The sequence below is a fragment of the Ixodes scapularis genome, unplaced genomic scaffold, assembly GCF_016920785.2.
Source record: "Ixodes scapularis isolate PalLabHiFi unplaced genomic scaffold, ASM1692078v2 PGA_scaffold10__122_contigs__length_95168666, whole genome shotgun sequence".
In the NCBI taxonomy this organism is placed as follows: domain Eukaryota; kingdom Metazoa; phylum Arthropoda; class Arachnida; order Ixodida; family Ixodidae; genus Ixodes; species Ixodes scapularis.
The window spans coordinates 19,924,729-19,949,919 of NW_024609836.1; the positions used below are offsets into that span (position 1 = coordinate 19,924,729).

At 44.5% G+C, this 25,191-nt stretch overlaps 1 protein-coding gene across 1 annotated transcript in view; it reads right to left on the minus strand.

The window, feature by feature from the left end:
• LOC120846391 (spectrin beta chain, non-erythrocytic 1) overlaps nucleotides 1-25,191 on the minus strand; it is a 289,174-nt gene that overhangs the window by 173,898 nt on the left and 90,085 nt on the right. Inside the window, exons 2-5 of the mRNA XM_040218123.3 lie at nucleotides 13,955-14,110; nucleotides 8,351-8,518; nucleotides 4,653-4,769; nucleotides 3,468-3,544 (exon numbers count right to left, since the gene is read on the minus strand). Of these exons, the coding sequence (XP_040074057.1) occupies nucleotides 3,468-3,544; nucleotides 4,653-4,769; nucleotides 8,351-8,518; nucleotides 13,955-14,074 (482 nt within the window). The 5' untranslated portion in view covers nucleotides 14,075-14,110. The remainder of the gene's footprint in view (nucleotides 1-3,467; nucleotides 3,545-4,652; nucleotides 4,770-8,350; nucleotides 8,519-13,954; nucleotides 14,111-25,191) is intronic.

Below are 25,191 nucleotides of genomic sequence, written 5' to 3' on the forward strand. Positions count from 1 at the left end.
AAGAAGAAGAAGCACACAGTTTATCGAGTACAGCTCCGCTGGTCTTCCTTCTTCACGGGAGTGGAAAGGCTGAACGTTTTTTTGCCTGACGCAAAGGCAATGTTGTGAATGCAGCTGAGAAGTCCTTTCAACACTGGTATAGTCATGGCACCGAATCAAAAATGCATTAATTCAGCTTAGAATTAAACTAATCGTTAGCCCATTAAATTTAAAGGTTGGCCACTACATTTAGCTGAAGGTTAGCCAACTTAATTTAGCTGAAGGTTAGCCCACTTAATTTAGCAGAATGTTAGCCCACTAAATTTAGCTTCATGATGATCCATTAAATTTAGTTCTGTGTTAGACTGGTAACATTCAATAATAAAATTTAGCTGAATGTTAACCTCCAAATTTTAGCAAAATGTTAGTCCAATGAATTTACTAAACATTAGCCTTCTAAATTAAGCTAAACTTTGGCCAGCTATATTTAGCTGAATGTTAAAGGGCAACTTCACTCAATTTCGAAGATTTCAGGACAATGAGTAATTTCACATTAAAAAGCATTAATAAAAGACACTGAACAATTTTCCTCACGAAAAATGTGATGTATATTGTTAAATCTTGCTTGAAACACGAGCAGAAATTGAAACCGAAAATTCGGCTCTGTTTGGCAACATTGGCCTCGGGCTGCCAAGAACATGGCTACTACAGGTTACGAGATGTCACGTGATCCTTTACGCAACGACGGGTGGGATCAAGACGGGCATGTGCCAGACGCAAGTGTCGTCTGCACCGCACTCTTCACCACGTTTTTGGTGTCTACGGCATTGGACGACTTCTGCACAACTACGGCATAAGTCTGCGCACATAGTGTCTGTAGTGTTAACGAAACTCCAAGGGACAATAATCATAAATGGTGAGATGACGACGGCGGTTGAGACGCGGGAGACGGTGGGAATGGCCAGACTGCTCTTGAGGAGCGAGCTGCGCAGGCGAGTTACGCCAATCACGTGGACACCGCTGAGCACCGAGAAGGAATGTTGCTGATGTCACCCGTCACGCTTGCCCAGAGAAGTAAAAACAAGTGAAAAGGGGCAATGGTGATGATGTTTAGCTCAATGTTGGCTACGCCCGAGCCGTAGCCTTGACTGCCCTGTTGGCTATACCTCAATTTGCCCGCTCGAGTCTGCCGATTTCGGAAACTTGGCGCATTACAGAGTTTGCTGGACTGTTTAACCCCTTAAGTGCCTTAAACGAGCTGAGCTCGTTGGCCACTTTCTGGCTAAAAATGCTGTGGACAAGCTCAGCTCGTCCGGTGTTTTTTTTGGTAGCCCTCAGTTCCACGAACAAGCTAGGCTCGTCTAAGTAGTTTTGCGGCGTTGATCATAGATGGCAGCACTCATTTCAGTTGGCAAATATTTTTTTCACCTCCGCTGATTTTTGCGTAATAAACTTTTCAAATTTTACGTGTAATACGAGAGGAATAACAATTCAAAATAAAAAATATGGCACTTTTAAGTTACTTTTGGAAAAAGAAATTTGGCACTTAAGGGGTTAAGAAACATTTGGAGAGAACTAGGTCGTCATACTTGATGTGTGGTCTTCCTAGGCGATAAAAAGAAAACACTGCATTGTTTAAAAAAAAAAAAAATGAAGACGAGTTGTCTTTTAAATTACTCATTTTCTTGAGATAGTAAAGTGCAAAAACGACGAGAAAGAAAGTATGAGGGAGGCAGGAGAGAGCACTATAGCTATAAACAGGGCTTCTTTATATACTAGCTATAGATAGACAGCGCTATGCAGAGTGAAAATTCGTCTGCTTCTTTTGCAGGGGATGTGGTAACGTCAGAACACCGAGCTCTGATTGGCTATGATTGAAGGATAGTCTGTAGACTTCAAGGCAGCTTGCTTTGAGGTCTACCCACTATCCTTTAGTCAGAGCCAAACAAAGCTCGGTGTTCCGACGCCACCACAATTCCCCTGCAAAAGAAGCAGACGAACTCGCTCTCCACATAGATAGTACTATAGACAGGAAAGAGCGAAGCAGTGCTCTTTCCTGTCTCTCTAGTATTTCCTTCCTTGTTGTTTTGCACTCTGTATATTTCCGTATGTACAACCAACTAGCCCGCCAGATGATCTTAATCAACTAATTTTAGCTGAACGTTGGCTCAACTAAATTAAGCTGAACGTCGGCCCGCTATATTTTAGCTAAACTTTATCTCGTTAAATTTGGCTAAATATTGGCCTGCAAACTTTAGCTGAACGTTGACCCGCTAAGTTTAGCTGAAGGTTAGCCCAATAAATTTAGCGGACGATGGCACGGTATGGCTCAGGTCACTGCTTTGTTGGGTGACCGTAATCTTTGGCGTACGAAAGAACTATTCAGTTCAAAAATGCACACTTTCCCAAGCACTTCATTCAGTTCAGTACACAAGCACCTTTCTTGTTAATTTTTAAACTGATGTGTACGAAATATAGTAATATGTAAAAGTAATATGTAATAGTGATATGTAAAAGAGCTTTCTCTGTCAATACATTCTGCTTACACAGACATTTGTCTGTGCAAACAGAACGTATTGACAGGTGGAACCACAGAGAGAGCTCTAAATTTGCTCTATGGGAGGTAACATTTTAGAGCACACCTCTTAGGCACCCGTTTCCAGCTTGAGCGGTGTCGGCGTCGCCGTCGGCGTAATTGTGCGGTGCATCATGGGACGCGTGACGTCACTGATGATGTCATCAGTGACGTCACTGATGACGTCATGGGCATCGTCATCGTCACTGATGACATCATCAGTGATGTCATCAGCATCCACATCGTCATTGTCACTGATGACGTCATCGGCATCCGCATCGTCATCGTCACTGATGACGTCATCGGCATCCGCATCGTCATTGTCACTGATGATGTTACTGGGGATGATGACGTCAACAGTGACGTCACTGGTGACGTCACTGATGATGTCATCGTCATCGTCACGTGACCTCATAGTGGCCACATGACCCCCGTGAAGTCACGTGACCCCGGTGACGTCACATGACCCCCGTGAGGTCATGTGACCCTTGTGAGGCGACGGCGACGCCACTCGGGGGGAGGGGTAGCAGACAGGATGACAAGGTGAGGCGGGAGGAAGGAGGGGGTATACCCTACCCTCAGTACCCTTCCCTCCTCCTCCTCAAGAGCTGCGCTCTAATACGGTGTTACGGGGAGTTGTAAACGGCTTTCATTTTTTTTTTTAAATGTATTATGTATTAATGAGTCTATGCGAGTGTATTATTCTTCCACTCGCATAGACTCATTTCGCAACTATCCACGAACGTTGCAAAAAATTAGATACGAGGCTTCACTGAGAAAAAATGACGGGACGGCAGAAATGCATTTTTAAAATGGCACGCCAGGATACCTTACGGCTATGTGACGCAAATCTCAACTTTGTTCTTGTTAAAATGCACTCCGCATGAAAATAATCTATGTCGATCCCGCTCACCCTGCTGTCTTTCTCTGGCACCAAAGCAACAGAGCGTCTTTGGCTGACTTCTTCTCACTGCTTTCGTCATCTTCATTCTGCAACAATACAACAATACACAAAGGAACTGTGAATGGCATACTAATCCACACAGAAAGCAAAAATTATAGTGAACAAAGTCAAAACGGGCTTCAATGAAGAAATACCTTTTGAAAACTGCTTGCCCAGAACATCACTGACCCCCTTCTATGATCAGTAGGCGAGTGTGAATCTAAACTCAATGGCCCAGTGTCATCTCAAGCACCGCAAAGAGAGTTGGTATGGCTTACAGTTGCCCTATAAAGGCTATGAATGATGCAGCACGATTCGCACACCCCTAACAATCAGTGTTTTTATAAGCAATTTATAAAGTGTCCACTCACAGCACCTGCCCATAATTTTTTTTACAAACTACCGTAAAATCCTCACAGATGATACAAGCTTTTCTGGAACAAATGCCACAAGTCTACTTTACCGACGAGTGTGGGAAGAGTCAATCACTATTGTTTACACTGAGTGATGGGAACTGATAAGGTCTTATTTTCGTTGCAGAACACAATGAGCATCTGGTCATTCGCTTCTCTCCTGCCGAAGAGAAAGATGGGGCTGCATATATGCCGTGGGAGAAAGTAGATGCAAGCAAAAGTTTGTACCATCTGTGGAACTTTACGGTACAATGCAGAATCATCGTGGGTAGCTGCTTTCTTCTAGAATTTTAGTATGTAGTACAACTAGCACGCAATGTCAGCCGCCGCATCAAGCCTGAACCCGTGCCAATTCTCTGTACCCCTGTTAAGATTGGTAATATACTTTGCATTTCTATATTTTTTCTTCAGAGCCAGATACTACCGTTCTTAAGCCCCCATGAAAAATTAGTAGAGTGATAGACAAACAAAGGGAGTAACTACTTGGCTACAATTGACTGCATATGCAACATAAGCTATAGTAGCAGCACTACAAGCTGCTATCAGTATTTTCATCACACACACATTTAAAGTGCCTCTACAGGCCTTCCAAGTTTACCAGTACCAGCCCCCGAGGATACAGTAATTGTTAGTAATTGTACATACCATAGTATTTTTTTTTCATTTTTAAGCGAGCTTAATACGAAGAGCTTTAACGGCAAATAATGATAAAGAGAGGCGGAGGCAAGCAAGAGAAACTCACCACGTCAATCTCTATGTCCTGGATCTGGAAGCGCAAGATGATGGTCCAGATGAGGCCGAGGATGAGCCGAGGGTTTCCGTCCACAATGTCCTCGGCCCCAATGCTCTCCAGTCTCACCTGGGCACAGTTCGGAGCACACAGGTGACGTCCACTTCCGGAGGTACCCGTCGCAATAACAAGCACCGTAAACGGAACAAATTGCTTAAATTTGCGAACTCACGTAAGTAGACCAAGCAAGAATACAAAGCCCAGCTGTATCGAAAGAATCTCCCAATAATGTAAGATGCTAATAAGCCATTATACTTCTTCAAGCGAATGATTGGCTCGCTTTCTTGTTTCTCTTGAAATTCTGGAACTAAATGTTAAAAGACCTTTTCCGAAAGGGCTCAAAAAAGTGACTCCAAACAAAAATGAGCCCCAACAATGAAAACGAGCAATTATGTAATATGATTTCGAGCTCCGATACTTTCGATAAAATAAAATTATTGATCGGACTTAAAATAAAAACTTACAATCAAAGAGAAGCGACCAATTATCTAACTGAGAAGTTCTAAAACTTGGCTATCTTTAGGAGCCTGCAAAGAATGGCTGCCGCCGAGGAAGCCCTACCGGTCTTGACATTGAAGCCATAAAAGAGAGCAGAAGAGACCTTATAAGCAATAATGCCCATACTAAGGCATGTACAGCTCACAGTTATGCATGAATCTACTAAGGTCGTTCTCAAATAGGAATAATGTTTCAGTTAAAATGCGGAGCTCGGGGAATGTGTGAGGGTACTGGGGAAATTCCTGGGCTCCTAAGGTATGATAATTTATTGTCAAGTTCAAATAAGACCAGACTGAAATTATATAAAAATTGGATTAAAATAAAATGAAAATTTTGTTAGTCACCATACTATCTATAGGAAATTTTCTCATTCATTGTAAAACCAACGTAAAAATATAAACACTAACTCTCGAAAAACACTACCCAAAAAAGTGAATGTTTAAACCATTTGCCTGATTTAAATTCCATTTACAGGGCTTGTTTCTGTTGATGTGGAGAACATTTCTGCCAAGCTTTGTTAACCTGGGTGAAGTACAAAAAAAATTGCAAATGTTCAAAGATGAAAGTGGGCGTGTCTGCATAGGAAAAACTATTGTTTTGAAATTACTTATAAATTTGTTGTTTTCATATGTTATCTTGCTTTAGGACAGTTCAGAGCAGGTAACTATGGAGCTATATTTCTATATTATGCCATCATTCATGACAAAAAACCACATAAACACAAATACTGTTTTTTTAGATTGCCATCCTTTGTCCACAATTTTAGTTATTGAGCATGAAAAATGATACAAGCTTATAGTTTATAGCTTATAGTTATGTTCCTCTAAAAATTTCACCCCAGAAAAACTCATAAAAATGAATCCAAGTTATGTAATAACAAAACAATAGCTTTCCTAAAGTGAAATTTATGCCAATATGTGGAATGGAAAATAATTTGTTCAGTGTTCCAACCTCCACCTTTCCTTCAGCGTCGGTGGACCGAAAATAATTTATAAAAAAATTAACTATACACTGTAAACTAATGAAACTTTCTGGGAATACTTCTAGATGTTGGTGGATGTAAATATGGCATTTTTCAAAATCAACCTTTTGTTGCAGAAATTGTTTTTTCTGGGTAGTGTCCCCCCTTAAAGAGCCCAAACAGAATCCTTGTGGTTGTTGTTCCATCAGATTGGCGGATCGCTTGTGTCGTGCTCATTTCCAAAAGAGGAGATTGTACGCTGTAAAGTAAGCCCTGTTCCCCCCCCTCAGCTGAGGCTGCGGTGGGCCTATGTCCTCGTTGGACGAGCCCTTTCCGACGTGATCATGCTCTCGTCCATACCCACGCACAGAGGGCAAGGTCAGGTGACGAAAGGGAGGCGGCCGATTGGTCTGGCGGGCACGTAGCACCCTCCCACTGCAGTCTCGGCTTAGGGGTGAACGGAGTCTAATTACCGCCCCTATTGCTCACCAGCTTGTCACGTAAGCTCTCGCAAAGTAATTATTTCTAATTACACGACTGATTTCTTAGCTCAGCATAAGATAGCCTAGCCTTTTCAGCCTGGCTTCCGTAAAGACCTATCTACTCTACCACTCAGCTTATTTCTACTATTCATTGCTTCAATATGTAGTCAACCAACCTGGTCAAGTTGACATCACCCTCCATAACAGCACTTGACAGGGCTTCCCATTCCGGTCTCATATTCAAACTAAACAAAAACGGCTTTCCCTCTATAGTTGCAAAACAGATTTCCTCTTATCTGAAAATGCGATAGCATTTCGTTTATGCAGACAATCAGTGCACTGACACCTTATCCCCTCGTATTTCGCAAGGAAGTGTCTTTGGCCCAATTTTTCTCAATTTTTATTAATGACTCGAATGAGGAAAGGGATTATTCATTTATTTGCAGGTGACTGCTTGTCCTTAAGGGTTATTAATCCTACTGGTGATCAAGTCATTCTGAATGAAAGTCTAGATGCAATCTCAAACTGGTGTAATCTCTTGGAAATGAGACTTAACCAAGAAAAATCCTTGATCATGCGTATCACTAACAAAACGTTTCCACATTTCCCAAACTGACAGTTTAACCAACAACTTATCTTGGTCCCCACACATTGAATGTGTTTGTGCATCTGCACGTCGCAAACTGGTGAGGCACAAACTTAAACATATGCCCCCCCCCCCCCCCTTTCCTGGCTTATACTACTGACACTATAAAGGTCTAGGTTAGGTCATTCTTGTACCATGTAGGACCCCTTCATGAAGAAAGATACTAACAGGCTTGAACAAGTTAGGAGACTTTCAGTTTGTTTTATACACTGGGTGTTCCTGCAACAACTATCAATTCCTATACCTATAGTGGTTCACAAAAGAAGCTGTTTTCGAAACTAACTGCCAGCCACGGCGGGCGTCACAAATCGCAAAAAACATACTATTTAGCAAAATAATAACCTAATATTTATAGATTAACTTTCAATTAATGAAAATAGACATATGGTTCCAAAAAGAAACTTACAGAGCGTCTTTGGAAGCCCCTATATGAAATATGCAAGAGGTATGGGGGGTCGTGTTAAAGTTACCACTTGTGCAGCAGGTGAAAGGCTGGCGATGTGAAAACGCAGACAATATTCTTATTGACCACGTTTCCGCATTGCCAGCCATGCGTTGCCACAAAACTTGTAACTTTAGCCCAACTCTGCATTTCCCAAGTGCTTGAGGTTGTCCAAAAATTTACTGATTTATAATTTTTTGACGACACTCAGAAAATTTCTAAATTGAACCACATGCTTATTTTCACCGATTAAAAGGGTTTTAGAAAATTTTAGGTCATTATTCTCCTAATTAGTATGTCTTTGAAAGTCCTAAAGGCTGCCATGGTTAGACATTTGTTCCCACAAAAGGTACATTTTTTTTCAAGCGTCTTTTTTTGAGGACGTTTGTAAGTCTTCCTAAAAGTATGGTGTTCGAAAATTTTCTAAATGCATTTGTCCCTAAAGGGCTATTCTCCAAAAACTCTGAGAATAACGCAAATGAAGTCACCACCCTTAAAAATTGTCACTGATTCAACTACTAGATGTTTTCTTGGTAAAATGGATGCCAAATTATGATTTCCAGCTGTACAAAGAAAAAACGACACTAGACGTCCGGAAGTCTAAACTTCTACTGCATTCACCTTGGTATGAAGGAAAGCCAGGCTCTTGTTGACGTTCTCAATCTTGTGGACTCGCATCTTGCCATTGTTGGGCTTCCCCAGCTTCTCGCCCGAAATGATCTCGAGTAGCTTGAGCAACTTGCGGCCGTCCCCCAGGTCCGTGAAGAGGTCGTCCACCTCCATCCGGGCCTGCAACCGGGGTCAGGAGGATATGCAGCTTAAGCAGACGTCCCGACTTAACTCCAGGGACGCTCGAGAGTACAAACGAACATGAAAGTTACACAAAATATCAAAAACAAATAACACAAGATGAAAGAGCATTGCATATGCACATTATAACAAGATGCCTACAGACAGGCTTCCACAATTAGTACCGATAATAACCAGCTATATTAGCATCAGACTTCACAGAGACCTTTTTACGTACCAAGGAGAGCAAATCATTCGAGCAAAGTCCGAGCTTAAGTGTGTCATAATGATGTCCTTGCTTCCTTATTTTTTCCTGCAACCATCGAAGGCTGATTAGGATTAGTACTCCTGCACCTGTTTTTCATAGCTATCCTATGAGACACTATGGTAGGGTTTTCTTTCGTTTGTTTCTATAAATGAGGAAATCAAAAGATCAATGGAAGCATTAAGTTTCGATATCAGATGCATCGCAATGTTTAAAAAGAATCTTAGTATTTACGGACAGATTTTGTTTTATAATCTGACATAAAAGACTTTTGATGCATCTAATTCAAAAGTGCACCAAGGGATCTTCTACTTTGCCTGCTTAGGCCATTACCTTGATCTACATACTGTTAAAGTTCCAAAAAGAAGCTATTCCTGCACACGTAACAACTTCTACTCAAATCAAAGACTGACTGTCGAGGGTGGTACAAGAAGGATAAGAAGTACAAGGCAGCATTCAAACAGTGCTGGGCACACCCGAACGGGGCGCAAACTCCCCCAGATGCATGGAATGAGTGGCCCGAGTCCATTCGTCACATCTGCCTCCAAAGTTCTTTAAACCTCTGGAGCATGCACATTGAATTTGTCCAAAAAAAAAAAAAAAAAAGAGTAAAAAACTTTTTCAGTATGTCTCCACTGGTGCGTTTAGAGTCCCATTCCACCCATACATCCAAAGTGGTCCCCAAGTTGGCAGCGAATAACGACATAAAATCTGTCGGATGTTGCGATCCTGGTGGTTGGCGAAAAGCAGGAGCGAGCGCAGCTGTCGTCACCGCGTCTCGACTTCTGGCTGCCAAAGCTTCTGTGGAATGTCAAGCTAGAAAGCAACTCGTAACAGCAGAATGAGCGTCTGCCGACAGCGTGACACTTTTAGGACCTCATAGGGCCGAAATCAAGAGACGCCAGGGTCCATATCTTTAGTGCTCCTTTGACTACAGTCCCAATCAGCGATACTAAAGTTTTCCCTCGAGTGCATTTAGTGTGTCAAGATTCCAATGCAGTCTATAAGAGGTTCACCCTAGGTGGCATCTGAAGCCCTTTTCTAGTCTGTCTATTCGTCGAAGGCTATGCAACAGATGTGCAAAACTCGTTCCACATAGAGCCAGACTTACCTTTGAACAATGTGCAAAAGCTGCACGAAATAAACGAAAGACTCTCCTATATATTTGCATGGTTTGGGGCTTTCCCCGATTAGAATTATGGTCCTTGCCAGCATATGAATGAAGAAGTGAAACAGTAGTATATAAAATGTGTGCAATCTTACGAGATACTTTTGACTCGCAGTATAAGAGTTTCCAACCATATTAACGATTATGCTGCCCCCAGCACCCCTTTAGGATTGCACATTTCTGCATTTTTTGTTGTTACTGCTCATTTGCATAGGAGAATTATCAGTCTGCAACACCAGCATTTTTTTTGCATTCCCCTTTACACCTCACTTCTTTATAATGGTGAATAAAAGCTCTGCTCATTCAATAAGTTTGTAGGCACTCCATGTATGGCCAGCAAACACTTACTGTGTAAGCAGTATTTTTGGGAAGTGTAAAAGGTGATGAACAATGTTCAAACTTCAACATGCCCTGATTGACCATTATTTAAAGCAGAGAATATTGGATTTTTCTTGTTTCATTTCTGACATGCACCAACGTGACACAGCGCAGGTTTATATAATCTGAACAGTGAATGCCGCCCTTATTTTCACCTTGCATGTCTGTCTGATTGCTCATCTTCAAGGGCGATTCTAGGCTATGAACTTCTGTTTTCTAGACCCATACTTGAGCGCAATCGTAGCCTTTTCTCAGCAAGTCTCCCCCAGCGGCTGCAGTGAGTTGCTCTTCCAATGACGTGGATGAAAGAACAGCATCCCCAATATAAAAAAAGCAGACGACAATTTCACCATCCTACAAAACCAGGTATGAGCTAGCAATATGATGCAAGGTGACTCGTTTTTTTTTAATGCCGAGACACTCCAAGATAAGAAGGACCAAGGGAATGACGTTCCTCGGACAGACCTGTCCACCTGCCAGTGCCCCGACCAGCTTGGACCTAACCTCCTCATCCTTGCACTGTTTTATCGGAAAGCCTTAAGCGCCTGGAATCGCGGAAGGCTCCTCAAGTGGTCGGGGCTTCTTTCAACCCTTGCAGCCGAGAAGATAAAAAGTGGTGGATACCGGATATGCTTCCTTTCTCCTCTCCGTGCATGTCAAGCCGACAGAAGAAGAATCGAAAGAGGCTGACATACTTAGGGGCTGTATCTCCGATACCGGCGACCGATATGAGTGACAACACTATTCACCTGCACTGCTGGAAGTAGCAAAACTAAGCTACCACAAAAAAAAAAAAGGATTTAAAAACAGCCGAAATGTTCGGGCACAGCTGTGAGAATCGGCACGAGACATTATAGACAATCACAAGCCTTAGAGGTTTGAAAGTATTCAATCTTACCCAATCCGCCAAAGAAGAAAAAATTAAGTTTAAAAAAGTTACCACAAGAAGTATCTTTTCCCGCTTAATGTTAGTATCGTAGACAAGCGGCGAAAAAATAGACAGGGACAAGAAGTTGACGTAAACACTGGCACACTTGCAACAAACACTTATTAAAATATCTCTTAAAACTCTTTTTCAATAAATGTTAGTCATGAGTGCGCCAGTGTTTATGTCAGCTTCTTGACCCTGACTATTTTTCCGGCGCTTGTCTACAATCATGAACAAACTGGCCCAAATTGCCACATTAATATAATTTTAGTATGTATGTCTCATTTTCATCTGCAGATTGTTTTTGTACGCGACAGTTGCAACAACCTTCAATGAGACTAATGTAAAACATCCTGTCGAGCTGTAATGTCTGCGCTAGCAACATAGAGTGCATAGTCCCCAACAGGTACGAACTGTGTCTCCACATGAAAATAATGATACAAAATTAATAGACAAATATTCCATATTCAATTTCAGAAATCTGAATAAGAAATTCCTGAAAAACAGAATACCAGCAGTGAGACGCAACCTCTTAATTCAAGTGCTCTGGACTTGCAAAAAAAAAAGTCAAAATAGATTATGAAAAAAACAAATATGACAAAACAGATTTAAGCGAAGCTGAAGGTAGCTCATATCAATGCAAAACCTCAAACTGGATATACAGAAAAAAGAACAGACGGAGATCAGGCACAAAGTAACCTAAGGACCTCGTAACTTCATAATGTAAAGGGAACTGCATGCTCAAGCCTTCCTCAAAGTCCCCGAAGAAAGTAGTGCAGCTACAGCACAATTCTAGGGTTTAAAAATGTCTAATCAGCCACATCACAGTGACATACCATAAATGATGGAAGGACAGTGTTGCAAACTATGCTTGGAAAAGAATAACCAATGGGACCAGGTTATGTTGAAAAGACAATTAACATTTTGAGACTTAAGGCCCGTTCACACTCTTGCAACCGAGTATGACCGACAGAGACGACACCGGTTTTTAAGCCTTTTGCGACTTCTTAGGACCGGATGCGATGCAGCGAAGCTGGTCCTAAGAGATCGCAAGAGGCTTCAAAACCGGTCTGGTCTCTCTCGGTCGAAGTCGGTCGCAAGAGTGTGAACGGGCCTTTATAGTGGCAACGTTTGGAGAGGCTAGTGAGAGTGGATAGCTACAAACATAGGTAATATTTATCAAATTAACATATACCATAAAATATTGAGCATCCACTCATTCCACAATGAGAACCCACCCCTCAATTTTGTTTTGTAACATTCGGAAAATACACGAAAGACATAATTTTAAGCTTACATATTTGTTTAAAAAAAAGCCGAGAAAGCTACAGATATGCAGTTTGTGCCGGTGAGTTATAGGGCCAGGGGGACATAGTAGAGGGGGCTAATCGTAACGATCCGTCGGCTAATTAAGTAAAATTTGTTAATGAAGTTTTCAGTTAATTAAAATATACATTTGATTCTAATTAGAAACTTGCTGAGCGTCATCGAAAACCACTAAATCAATAATTTTAAGAAATGCTTTGAGCGCGTGAGAAGCGCAGTAGTGCGCTAAAATTACCACTCGTACAGCAGCAGCAAGGCTACCGGTGCGATAAGACGCCCGCGTGATTTTTCCGTCCCTTATCATAGCCCCAGCCTTGTACCTGCTGCACGAGGGGTAACTTCAGCACACTACTACACTTCTCACGCGCTCAAAGTCTTTCTAAAAGTGACTGATTTAGTGGTTTTGGATGACACTCAGCAAGTTTCTAATTAGAACCATAAGTCTGTTTTCACTAATTAAAAAGTTGATTAACATATTGTACTTGATTAACCGACTGATCATTATGATCAGCCCCATACACTTTGTCCCCCTCGCCGTATAGTTCACCCGCACAAACCAAGCTTTCACGGCTTTTTTTAAAACAAATCTGTAAAGTTTAAAAAAACAAAAACAATGTATATTACATATTGCTGACCTAAGATAATCATGTAAAACTGAGAGATGGGCACTCCACCCATCTCCCAGTTTTACATGATTATCTCCAAATTTTTTGCGGGTTCCTGCTTCGTATTCTTAGGTAGTACATCAAATTATTGGCCCTTTGAGAACACTCTTTTATACCTCTGAGAAACTAAGAACATTGTTCCCAAACAATGTTCTCCAATTATTAATGTATGGCATGAGGGTGCTTTACGGTTTTTGGAGATCCTGGCAGGCTAAGACTCAAAAAGAAGCTTGGACCGGATTTAAAAAAAATAAAATATGTATTCCTACAATTAAAGACTATGCACAGTTGTGTCACTTTATGATTTTGTAAATTGTAAGAAAATTGCATTCATCTTCTGTTCCAGATTTTAGGGAAACACAAGAGTCCATAGAACTCTTTTTATATTCTGCTTCAGCATAATTTGGAGCGCAGCCGACACTACAAGCTGATGGGCCAATCAAGCACCGCCAAAATTTCATCTTTTTGCGTGTGTGCCGCCACTGGCTAATAGCGCAAGAAATGCGCCCTGAACTTGCACTTTTAGTTTACGCAATGGCACCTGTATGCTTTCTAGCAACCCACTTTGCTTTAAGGGTGAAACCAAGTATAGGGTACTCTCTCCCCAGGAGTACCACATGGTCGTGAGACGCATCAGACCTCTGGACAGACAAGCAATTCCGGGACTCAGAAACTCCTCGGCATTGAGAGGCTTTGTAGGACCCACCTTTTGAAGGAAGGAGTTCATCCATTTGGTGAAGGTCTTCTTCTGGATGTGTAACCGCTCCTCCTGAAGGGCCTTGATGCGGCCCTTCTCAAACTCCAGGGCATCTGCACGCTGAGACATCCTGCCGTTCTCTCTCACCCTTGCGTCATCTCAGACCTGAAAAGAAAGGCATACTCCTTCACTCACTTGTGACCAACAGAGTTTGCCATGCACCAAATAATCACTTTCAAAATGGTTCAGCCTCAAGGGCAACTGAAACTAAATGTATTCCAGCCCAAATCATATCCTGTGCATACTAAAGTTCCCAAATGTAACTGTACAGGACCCTGGCGGAATTGGCATGACATCATTTGAAGACTCGAAATAACGGTCACCCTTCACACCCATTTCATGCCGAGATAACTTTTAACTGTGTTGTCCCTTGTTTGCACAGATACACATTTTATATAAAAGTGGTATGGCTTTTTCCATGTTGGCATTTGTTAAATCATTACTATTTTATTTATTTTTATTTATTTGCAATACTCCAAAAAGCTCATTCAAGGACATTACATATAGGGATAAATTACATGAAAAGCATTCCTGCAAAATAGTAAGTTGGGTTGGTTGGTTTTTCATCTCCAACTGAACGCCAAAAAAACAAGGACAAAAGAAAGGAAAAGACAACACGTGCTGTCTCTTCCTTCCTCGTGAGCTTGTTTTTTGGCATTCAGTTCGAGAAGAAAGCATTCTTTGCATTCTTTTGACAATAGGATGACTTTTCATAATTTGGACTCCATGTGGCATATTGAAGCTAGTTTTGTTTCCCCTTTCCAAGCAAAGCTAGAAAGGTGCATAAACAATAGGTGCTGCAAATTTAAAAACAAAATATGTATTGATTTCTCTCCATGCTTTTTAGGCTACAGAATTACAAAATGAATACTTTTTTTGTCCCTTTCCCCCTTTTGCAATGTCAATGTTAATGCACATGGCCTCATGCACTACTGTAAAGCATTCCTGAAACCCTCAAAAAGCTTTTCTGCCTCCTTGCAGGTATGTAAGGAAAGGGGTTTTAGGTTATCTTTAGGCAGAGATCCAGAAAGGTGAAAAGTTTCTACTGAGACAATCACTTACGAAATCCACTGATGCTCCACCCTGACCAATATTTTTTTCTGCATCATACCTTTGCAGCAAACAGTATAACCTGAATTCAGTAATACATCCCTACACAATTTAGAAAATAATGAAAACAAAATTAAGCTCTTCCGAGGTGATACTTTTACGACACAAGAAGACAGACGACAAGAAAGAACAGCAGAACAAAGGTCAAAAGAGATTCGTCACAATGTGAAGAAGGAGCAGCGACATTTTCAATCGATGCTGGGATGCTTGTACTTTTCCGCAGGACTAAGTGTGGATCAAAGATAACAAGATAATGCTAGCTCAATCATCTTGACAGGTCCCTATCAGAGCCCCATTGTTTGTGCCAAGCAGAAAGATTGAGAGCTAGGTGTCCACTCAAGACACGGCATGTACAGTATATTCCTTCCAATTAGTTTCCTAAGAGTCGTAGCGTTGCCATACTCTGCCCCAGAGGCATTTCAAATCGAGATTTTAGGTGGGAGGGTGCGGTGCACGCTTAATTATAGCCTTCCGGATACAACTTGGCTTGATATCCAGAAGTCGGCAGTGGGCTAGGGACTGCCATGTGCGAGCAGGCGCCAACCCAAATAATCGGGACAAAGTGGGAGACGGGCGCTGGTCGGGTCTCAGAGTGGAAAAGTAGACGCGGCACATGGCAGGGCCCAATTTGAAATGTAGCAGCTCGCGTCAAGCTTGCTTCGCGCTCCCGCGTCGAGTTTCACCACTTGGCACCGACGCTTCGCAACATTGTACTCGCGGCTGGCAGGGAGGGGGAATCTCCGGAGAACCTCTTGCAGTGGCGTCACTAAAGTCAGCGGAAAGTAAAAAAAAAAAAAAAAAAAGTAATTGCATCGCTAAATGAGTTTGTCTGAGGTTCCCTCTTTGATACTGGAGCATATTACTCATTACCCTTCGTAATAAGAATAGACAGGGCGCCAAAGGAACATAGAGCATTCTTTTTAGAAAGAGGGCTCTAGTCAGAGAAGGTTCCATTTACAATGAGTACAAAAAAATTGGTCAAAAATGAATCATTGCGTAATACTTCAGTTGCGATATAGCTTCTCCCCTCTCGCACTTTTACAGTACGTGGTTTATTTAGCGTGTATAATTAAGTTCCGTAAAATGCCTGCAAAAACCAGCCCGTCTACCAACAAAAGTGTGTTGCCGGCCAGTTCACGCTTTCCACTTTTCCCCCGCTTCCTCCTCTCTTCCCTTCTCCCCTGTCCACCATTGCCTGTTTCCTCCTCCCCCAGGGTGAGGGGGATCTTTTGCCTTGCAGAATCTCGTGTCCGCAAAAAAAAAAAAAAAATTTCAGTGGAAAGTTACGCCCTGTCCTGTGTGCTACTTATCTTCTTGTCCTCGGTTTTTTTTTTTTTTTTTTTTTTTTTTGCGTATATTTTCATTATAAAAAATGCGTCCCCCAAGTTTTATGAACCTACCAAATTCAAGGACTAATATTATCAACTGCCAGAACAACCGCCCCCAAATATTATGAAAACCTACACTTGTGCAAATGGCACTGCTCCTTAGTGGCGTAGGAAGCAGAGTGAAATCAAAGTTCGCTGTTCTTTGGATCGACACCTGCGCGGGAACAACCTGGAAATATAGAGCCGGATTTTTCGTTTTTCCCCTCGGCGGAAACTTTTAAAATTAAGACAAAAAAAAAGTAGATCAGGAATAGTACTAAGCGTAATTAATGCGCCCGTCGCGCTAACACAAGCCCTCACCCATCTCAGCCGCTGCATGCACCTAGCACTTCGGTGCAAAGCGGTGAAGCTCGACACGTGCACGCTGGTGAGAGGCGCAGCGCGGAGGCATGCGACAGACATGATAATTAAGTGATCTCATGAGGAGTGTTTGAACCTGGTTCTGTCTTATCACAGGAGCCACCATCCTACAATTTGGCTATGTTTTCTCGCAACTTTTAGCTCCTCACATTACCGACATAGCCTAGAAATTTAGACCATGTAGGCAATCAACCAACCAGCGCGGTTGACGAGCAATCTCAACAATTGGTTTCAGATTATTTTAAAATGCAGCCGCTGCTACGAGCAAATGGAACCAACCAGCGCCAGAGCGCGCCGTCATGGCATTCGTCCGTCTTCCTGGGTCTTTGATCGACTAAACGAATCAAGCGCGGCGAATGGTTGTATGTGTTCGAGCCTTCGAATGTACTCTGACCCAAGATAAAACAAACTATACGGCGAGTAGAGACGCTCTGAAATACATATTTGTATTATTTTCCTTCCCTCCTAGTTCTCTAAGTATTAGAGCCAACCAATATGTTTTTATCTTTGCTGATTTCGGCGAAGGTGTGGTGCAATTCTTAGCAAAAATGACACTTCGGCGCAAGATGCAGCTGACTTTCGTTCCCGGCGCATTTGGCGCAAATAGCGCGGCACTTCCATAACTGACGCTTCTGGCACCCGTCTGCGTCTGCTGAGACGCCACTCGTGCAGATCGACAGCCGTTCCGAAAGGCAAAATCGACTGGCAAGTCAAGGTCGCGTGCACAGTTCTCGTCGCCTTCGAGCGCCAACAGACGCCGTCGGAGACACGGGTGATTAGGCGGGGCCCGATCTGCTTCGCTCTCCATTTGGGAATGGCGCGCATGCCTCGAGAAGCCGACGATGGCCGTGGCGTGACTTCTGTGTCCTTCCATCGGACCAGGCTGCGGAGCGTCGGAACGTCCGCTCCTCCCCCAGAAGAGCTACTGCACGCATTCGTGAAAAGACGACGTGCAAACGGTGCAGTGTTCCTCCCGCTGGATCGATAAATCATTTCTTGTGCGCCGACGCGGCACGCGAGCGGTGCATTCTCGGTACATTGCCATCGAACGTACGCACGTTTTTATACATGACTGCTGCCTTAGCTCTCTTTAATATTTCCACATCTTCACCCTATTAAGTTGGTTTCGAGAACCTCAGGCCGCGCTGCGATTCGCCCGTAAACAAATTAGTCGCTTGTTGTTTAGTCTGCCAGAGTATGCCGACATTGTAGCCGCTGTAGATGACAAATTTTGCCAGTGGAGCAAGAGCCTGACGTCTTTAAGGTGCAGCACACCGGTACGATGCTCATCCAGACGGGCGGAGATTGAACCCCCTTGGTGCTGCAGCGCGAGCTTTCACTCTATAAGCTCCGAGCTGCTGTACGTTAAAGGCCGACCTGAACGATCGTCTTCTGCCGGGCAGAAACCCGATTGCCAGTTTCCTTCTCTCCATTCCCTCGCCCTCTTCCCCGTCCTCTCCCCACGGGAACGGGTCTTTAAGCTACTCCGCGCAAGAAGGAAAGAGGGTCTCCCTCTTTCTCAGACGGAAAGGAGGAATTAAGGGAGTGTCCTCCTTTCTGGCTGCTGGTCAGCCTTCAAGACAATCGGCCACCGAACCCCCCAAAGCAAGCCCACACCTTTCTCTTTTTTCTCTGGACCTTGACAGAAGCCATAAATTCGGAAATTTCATTCTCGCCCGAAAAATAACACTCGGAACTTCTACCAAAGTCTACTGTCAAAACAGACCCCTGAACCGACGAGGTTCCTGCTGCGGTGGCCAAAATATTAATAAAGGAACCGATAATGTGGACGACCTCAATTCATGCTGTTGTCTTCTTCCCGCCCGCATCATAGGGCACAAAGAAGCTGGCGAGGGAGAGGGCGGCCGGCCGTAAAGAACCAGGAAAAGAAGCATTGTTTCGCGCAGACAACAATGTGCTCCCTCTCTCCCATCTCCCTTTGGCGTTTCCAGCAGCGCCGGTACAAAGTGGAGGCGTGCACGCACAGAATTCCGACACACACAGACAGACAGACGAGCAGCAGGAAGGACGAAAAATTCGGGTCAACGACCCGAGCCATTTGGCCGCATCTCTGTCGAGCGCGGCCCCACGCAGCCTGGGGCCCCTCCTCGCGCCGTCTCCTCTCCATGACGCCAGAGGGCAAGCACTTAGTCCACAACTGGGCAGGACTTCCTCAGCCCAAGAGCTCAGATAGGCGCAATGAAAACATGGCCGGAACGAATTTGGACGAGAACTCAGTCAGCCGTGTTGGCGCCCTGCCAAGGCAGCCGGCGAAGGCCCAATGCACGGAAGTCAGACACCAGGGTAAAAGCCGGACTCCGTTGACAGAACATGTGACGAACAACCTACGAACTTGGCCCAGCGGCACGAAAAGCTCACCGGCGAAAGGTGGGAAAGAGACGAATTTTGGTGGATGCGCAGAAAAGCTCACTCATCTGCAGCGACATCCGTCGAAGAGTGTCCCGACGTCGAAACTGCCCCAAAGGTGAATGACAACGGTTCCGCGTCGCAATTGAGCGAGGTTTCGAATTATCAATAACGTTCCGTAACAAAGCAGCCTAGCGTTATGACGCGCCAGAAAAGAGCTGCGACTGTCCGGATCGCCTCCCTCCTAGGGGTTTCGTAAACGATTCGGAGAAAGGAGAGACGTCCCTGCTGGCAAGACCCCGCACCGAGAAGCGGGGGCTGTTTGATGGCGCGTTTCGTGACGAAACTTTTTCTATCCTGCTTGTGTACCTAAACAACGAGGATACACAACTTAAGGAAGTATTATGGAAGACTGCACATGCAACGGTTTGAGCACAGGCACACCGCGACCCGAACACCCTGCATGGGGACAGCCGACGCCGCAACTAGGGTGACCACCCGTCCCGCGACTCGCGGGACTGTCCCGCATTGAGGGCTTGTGTCCCACGTCCCGCCAAGCGAATTCCCAAATCTTCAAAATGTCCCGCATTTCATACTGTCGTAAAATTCACTCTGCAACTTATGGCGCTGCCGAACAACGGGGCACGGGGAAGCCCGGAGGTCGCTGGTAATCTTGTGAATCGCAATGGTACGCCATTTTCTATCTTAGCATTCCGGGAAGCGACCGTCGTTCTTGAAGGAAAACCGACGTCCCCTTGGTGGCAAATTATTCTAAGAAAGATTGCTTGCCAAAAGTTTCAATATAAAATATTTTAATTATTTTCAAATCGCTCTGTCAATGCAAAAGGGTTGCTGTGGATCTTTGTTTTAGTGAACACAGCCACACAAGGCAGAGCCTGCAACTCGGAACGGTTGGAAAAGGACATAATGTTAAAACTTTGTGTTTGACTATGTTGATAAAAGTAAGGGTTGACAGGAAACAATAACCCGAAAGAGATTTAATGTTTCTTATTTTTATCTGATGCATTGAGTTCTGCTACAGTCGATATTTATGTTTTCAACTTCGACACATTTAATAACACATTTACCATAAAAGATATATTACTTTTAGTAAAAATTAATTGAGCTTAATTGCCGCAATACAATTAGCAGGTGTGTAAACAGCACATGACATTAAATGTATTAATAAAGCCTCGGTTCGTGGTGTGTGTGTTAATAAATTTCCTCAACACCCCCACCCCCCCCCCCCCCCCCCCCCCCCCGGCCCATGTCCCGCATTTCGCTAGCAGGAAGGTGGTCACCCTAGCCGCGACAAAGTCTCGGACGGGACTACACAGAGCCGAGGAGGTGCACGTAAATTACCAGGTATGGAGAAACAAAAAGGCGCGCCGATACTAGAATCTGATACACACGGAATACCCCTATAAAGGACCAATGCAACAATATTTGTACTTTGCGCAAATACCGCTTAAAACGGATCCCTAACGTTAATGACCTATGAAACACGCGTTCGTTTTTAACCCCACGCAATAGAAGTTCCAGAAAAAAATTTAAGAAAAACGAGCAGCGTTCACCCCCTCAACTCGCAGCCAGAACAAGCGGCCACGTGATCTGGAGCCGATTATATGCCGCCAGTGTTGATCATAGCCACGCGCTGGGGTTGGCAAAGCGCAGGACACGCGCTGAGTTCCAGGCATTGTTATGGCTCGGCTGTTGTCGTCGTTGCAGCGATTGGACACGGGTCAAAACCCGAATGCTTCTCGAGCTAGCAATTGTCACGAGCCCAAGTCGAGTGCCCACGCAATGCTCGGGTCCAATCTATGAACCGCATTCAAATATCGTCACTTGGGTGTACTGGGACCCCCGAGTTACGTCATCAAATTTTGCAAAGGAGAGATTGAATGAAAAGGATCGCTTTTGTCCTTGAAATTACACCGCAACAAAGGAGTTTCTTGGCCAATGGCGTTGCGTGTGAGTATCCTTGAGTCCCAGGTGTGCCAGTAAGCTCGTGTATAGAGAGATACATTCCAATTGAATATCGTTGCACAGCTCCTTTAACGAACTGGCAATTGTTAAAAGAACGGGGTGGCGAACTGCCGTGTACCATCGAAGAGCAATTCTGACACTGGCGTAGAACCGTGAAATTACGACGATGGAATTGCTTTTACGAGGACACAATTTATGAGAAGAAGGTGAGCTGGTGTAAGCTCATCATTGCACAATTACCCGAGACTGCGGTAACTTGGGCTGACAGAAACCTAGAGACAACTACATAGACCTGCAAAATCGAAGAGATCCTAGCAGCGTAGTGCCGCGCAAAGCATCTTGGGTACCTTTTGGCCAGCGTTTCGGTTTCGACTTGCCTGCCTCAATTCACGACGCATGCCACCACGACCAAACACAGCGCATTCACTTTCGAATATGCGAATTTCCTTAAATCTATGCCGTTGCCTGTCAATACGGATAGAACGCTGGGATAGGTTTTCTGGGGCTCCGACGTACCCGAGTTCGTGCGCAGGTAAACAAAGGAAGATGTGTACTGGGGCGATCATCCTATTCCATCGTCTCACTGTCGTACGCTTCTTAAATTATCCGTGACCAGAGAGGGTCATGTTGCGCTCTGGGATGGTGGTCGGGCCGTCAGAAGGTAGGCACGTTTTTACGGCCGCTGGAGGAGGTCCGTGCTTCAACGGGGGCTCTCACGAAGATGAATGAGTGCAATGCAAGCGAGCGCTGAGGTGGACTACAGGGTGTCACAAAAGAAAATTTGCACGGTCTTTTTTACCGCAAAAATAAACTAGGCATCGCTAAACGCTCATTCTCCGCCCAAAGGTAGAACTAGAGGTCACAACCAGATGCCAAAGTTTCAGCTTGATCCGATAACTTAATCAAAAGTTAGAAGTGATTATCTCAAAATTTCAATGGGAAAATGGCGGCCGACGGAGTTTTCAAACACATGGGGCTCTATGGCACCAGAAACCGAAAACGGGCAAAAATGGGCTCCATTTTCTGATTTAAATTTTCAGAAAATCACTTCTAACTTTTGATTAAGTTATCGGATCGGGCTGAAACTTTGGCATCTGGTTGTGACCTCTTCTAGCTCTACCTTTGGGCGGAGAATGAGCACCCGGCGATGCCTAGTTTATTTTTGCGGTAAAAAAGACCGTGTAAATTTTCTTTTGTGACACCCTGTACTTCGTCAACGGGGCAATAGAAATCGAAACCATGCCGCTCCTCTCCATGGCCAAAGAGGTCCCATAAGGCAACGCGCGCAGTGTCGCATGCAAGCATTTTTGGAAGAAGTATTAACACCACATAGGTCCGAGGCCTTGGTGTTGTTTCTTCTCCATAACACCAAACGTAACCCCATAGGTACTTACTGACGGCCATTAGCGCCGAAATGTTTCGGTGGTGCCCTCTTATGGTTTCCCTCTGTGACGTCACAACTGGGATTTGCCTCGCCGTGACGTCACCAGTTGTCATTCTGGCTACTTACCATCGGGTGCGCCGACGAGTTCGATGGTGTGTTTAAAACGCACAGTGGAAGCTAGGAGCCATCGCAATCCGAAACTAACACCGTCAAAGTTGACAATTTGACAGTGCTCATATACCTATGGTTTGGCCAATCGTGGAAAGCTGACCACAGCGACGCTTTCGGACGCGCACATCGCTAATAGCGGTGTTCGCTGTTGCAGAGCGCGTGCTCACGATGAGCTTCCACAACGCGTCCGAAACGTGCACTTCACACCACCAAGATTGTGAGTCTTCTCGGTAGATAAGTGGGGTATCGTTTTGAGCACGCGCTGTGAACGCTGCGCTCAAGTATGGCGCCCAAGGAATACTACCTATTCGCTCTTTCTCGCGTGAGTTGAAACGTGATGGCGCCAGTGGGCAGACAGCCCCCAACCACTTCCGGGTCCCAGCGTCGCTGTGGTCGGCCTTCCACGATGGACCGAATGCTGACTACGACGCCAGCGAAGGCTTTCTCATCGACACAAATAACAGTAATGTACGAACTTAAATTTTGACGGTGTTAACAGTGCTGCTTTGAGAGCGCAACAATTTCGAGCCTCCACCATGCTAATTACAAGTACCATCGAATTTGTGGTCGCAAGGTAATTACGTCACGAGAGCGAACCATAGGCGGGCGCCACCAAAACATCTCGGCACTAATAGGCAGTCCGGCGGAATGAGAACTGCAGTGTGTAACGCTGTCGCCTTGCTCTTTTAGTTTGCGTCGGTGACAAGGGTTCCCTGATATCTTCAAGCTGCCAGTCAGCGGACGGCGGTGCGGCCGCACCACAGCCGTATCAAGATCATCAGGGAGAGCATCGACGCATGCCCGGGGCAACTACGTCACCTGGAAGGGCTACAAAAGTAACTGCGGCGGTTCGGCAGGCTGCAGTCCGGCGGAATGAGAACTGCAGTGTGTAACGCTGTCGCCTTGCTCTTTTAGTTTGCGTCGGTGACAAGGGTTCCCTGATATCTTCAAGCTGCCAGTCAGCGGACGGCGGTGCGGCCGCACCACAGCCGTATCAAGATCATCGGGGAGAGCATCGACGCATGCCCGGGGCAACTACGTCACCTGGAAGGGCTACAAAAGTAACTGCGGCGGTTCGGCAGGCTGCAGTCCGGCGGAATGAGAACTGCAGTGTGTAACGCTGTCGCCTTGCTCTTTTAGGTAAGGTTCCGACATTTTTTCCTTACTGTAGGTTCTTTAACATTCCGCTGGACTGCCCTGTATGTAACATGTCGTCGGAAAGCGATTGCTTAGCTTGCCTTAAAGCCTTGTCACCTGACTGTCTTCATTTAAAATGTGCGGAATGTTCAAACAAGTATCACGTCGGCAAGTGTTCCGGCGTTGGGAAAAAAGCATTGAAAGATATGTCACCGGTAGATCTGAACTCTTGGAGTTGCAACACTTGTAAACTCCACCGTCAAAGGCAGTCGGTTGGGTCGAACGATGATGTATCTGGGCCAAGTAAAGAAGCGACTGATAGTTCGTATGGACTTGGTCTCGACATTTTGACGGCAAAAATTTCTGAAATGAACTCAACTCTGGTGACAGTGCTGAATAGGATAGAAAAAATTGAGAAAACCTTAGAAGCGCATGGACCGAAGTATGACAGCATTATCACAAAACTAAATGAGAATGAAAAAAAGGTTGAGGGAGTGGAAACAACCGTCAACCAGCTATCGGAGCAGTATCCGGAGATACTTGCAAACTCCCAAAGTCAGGCAAAACTCATCGAGGAGCTAAACAAGAAAACGAATCATCTGGAGGCACTAATTCTTGAAAGGGACAACCAAATCCTGAGCCTCAAGACTGCTATTGACAACGCAGAACAGTACTCAAGGCGTAAAAACATTGAGATACATGGGGTCAGAGGAAGTGAAAACGAAAACTTGGTAGAGGTTGTGACTGACCTAGCCAGGAAACTTGACCTCCCACCTCCAACAAGTCAAACCATCGAAACGGCACATAGACTTAGGGCCAGAGAGGGGAGAATCGCTCCCATTTTAGTCAGATTCACCCAGAGAAGCACCAGGGACATGTGGATCAAGAAACGTTTTTCCTTGAAAGAGGAAGGGATATATGTAAATGAAAACTTGACAAAGACACTGAAAAACCTCTTCTGGAGCACAAAGACCAAGGCCAGGGAAAAGAACTACAAATTTGTTTGGGCGCGCAACGGAAAGATATTCGTTAAAGAAAAAGAAACCAGTCCTGTCATACGAATCGAGAACGAGAATGACCATAACAAGATAAGATAAATGGCAGGGACGTATCAGTCTTTTCAAGAGTGGGACGCGTTCGTACAGTCCGCTCTTCAGGATAAAAACGGTGTTATTGGTCTGAACTTGTTGCATGTTAATATTCGGAGCTTGAGAAAGCACTGGGATGAATTAAACGTTTATCTTGCAGATAGATTGACTGAGCTTAGCGTGATAATTCTTACT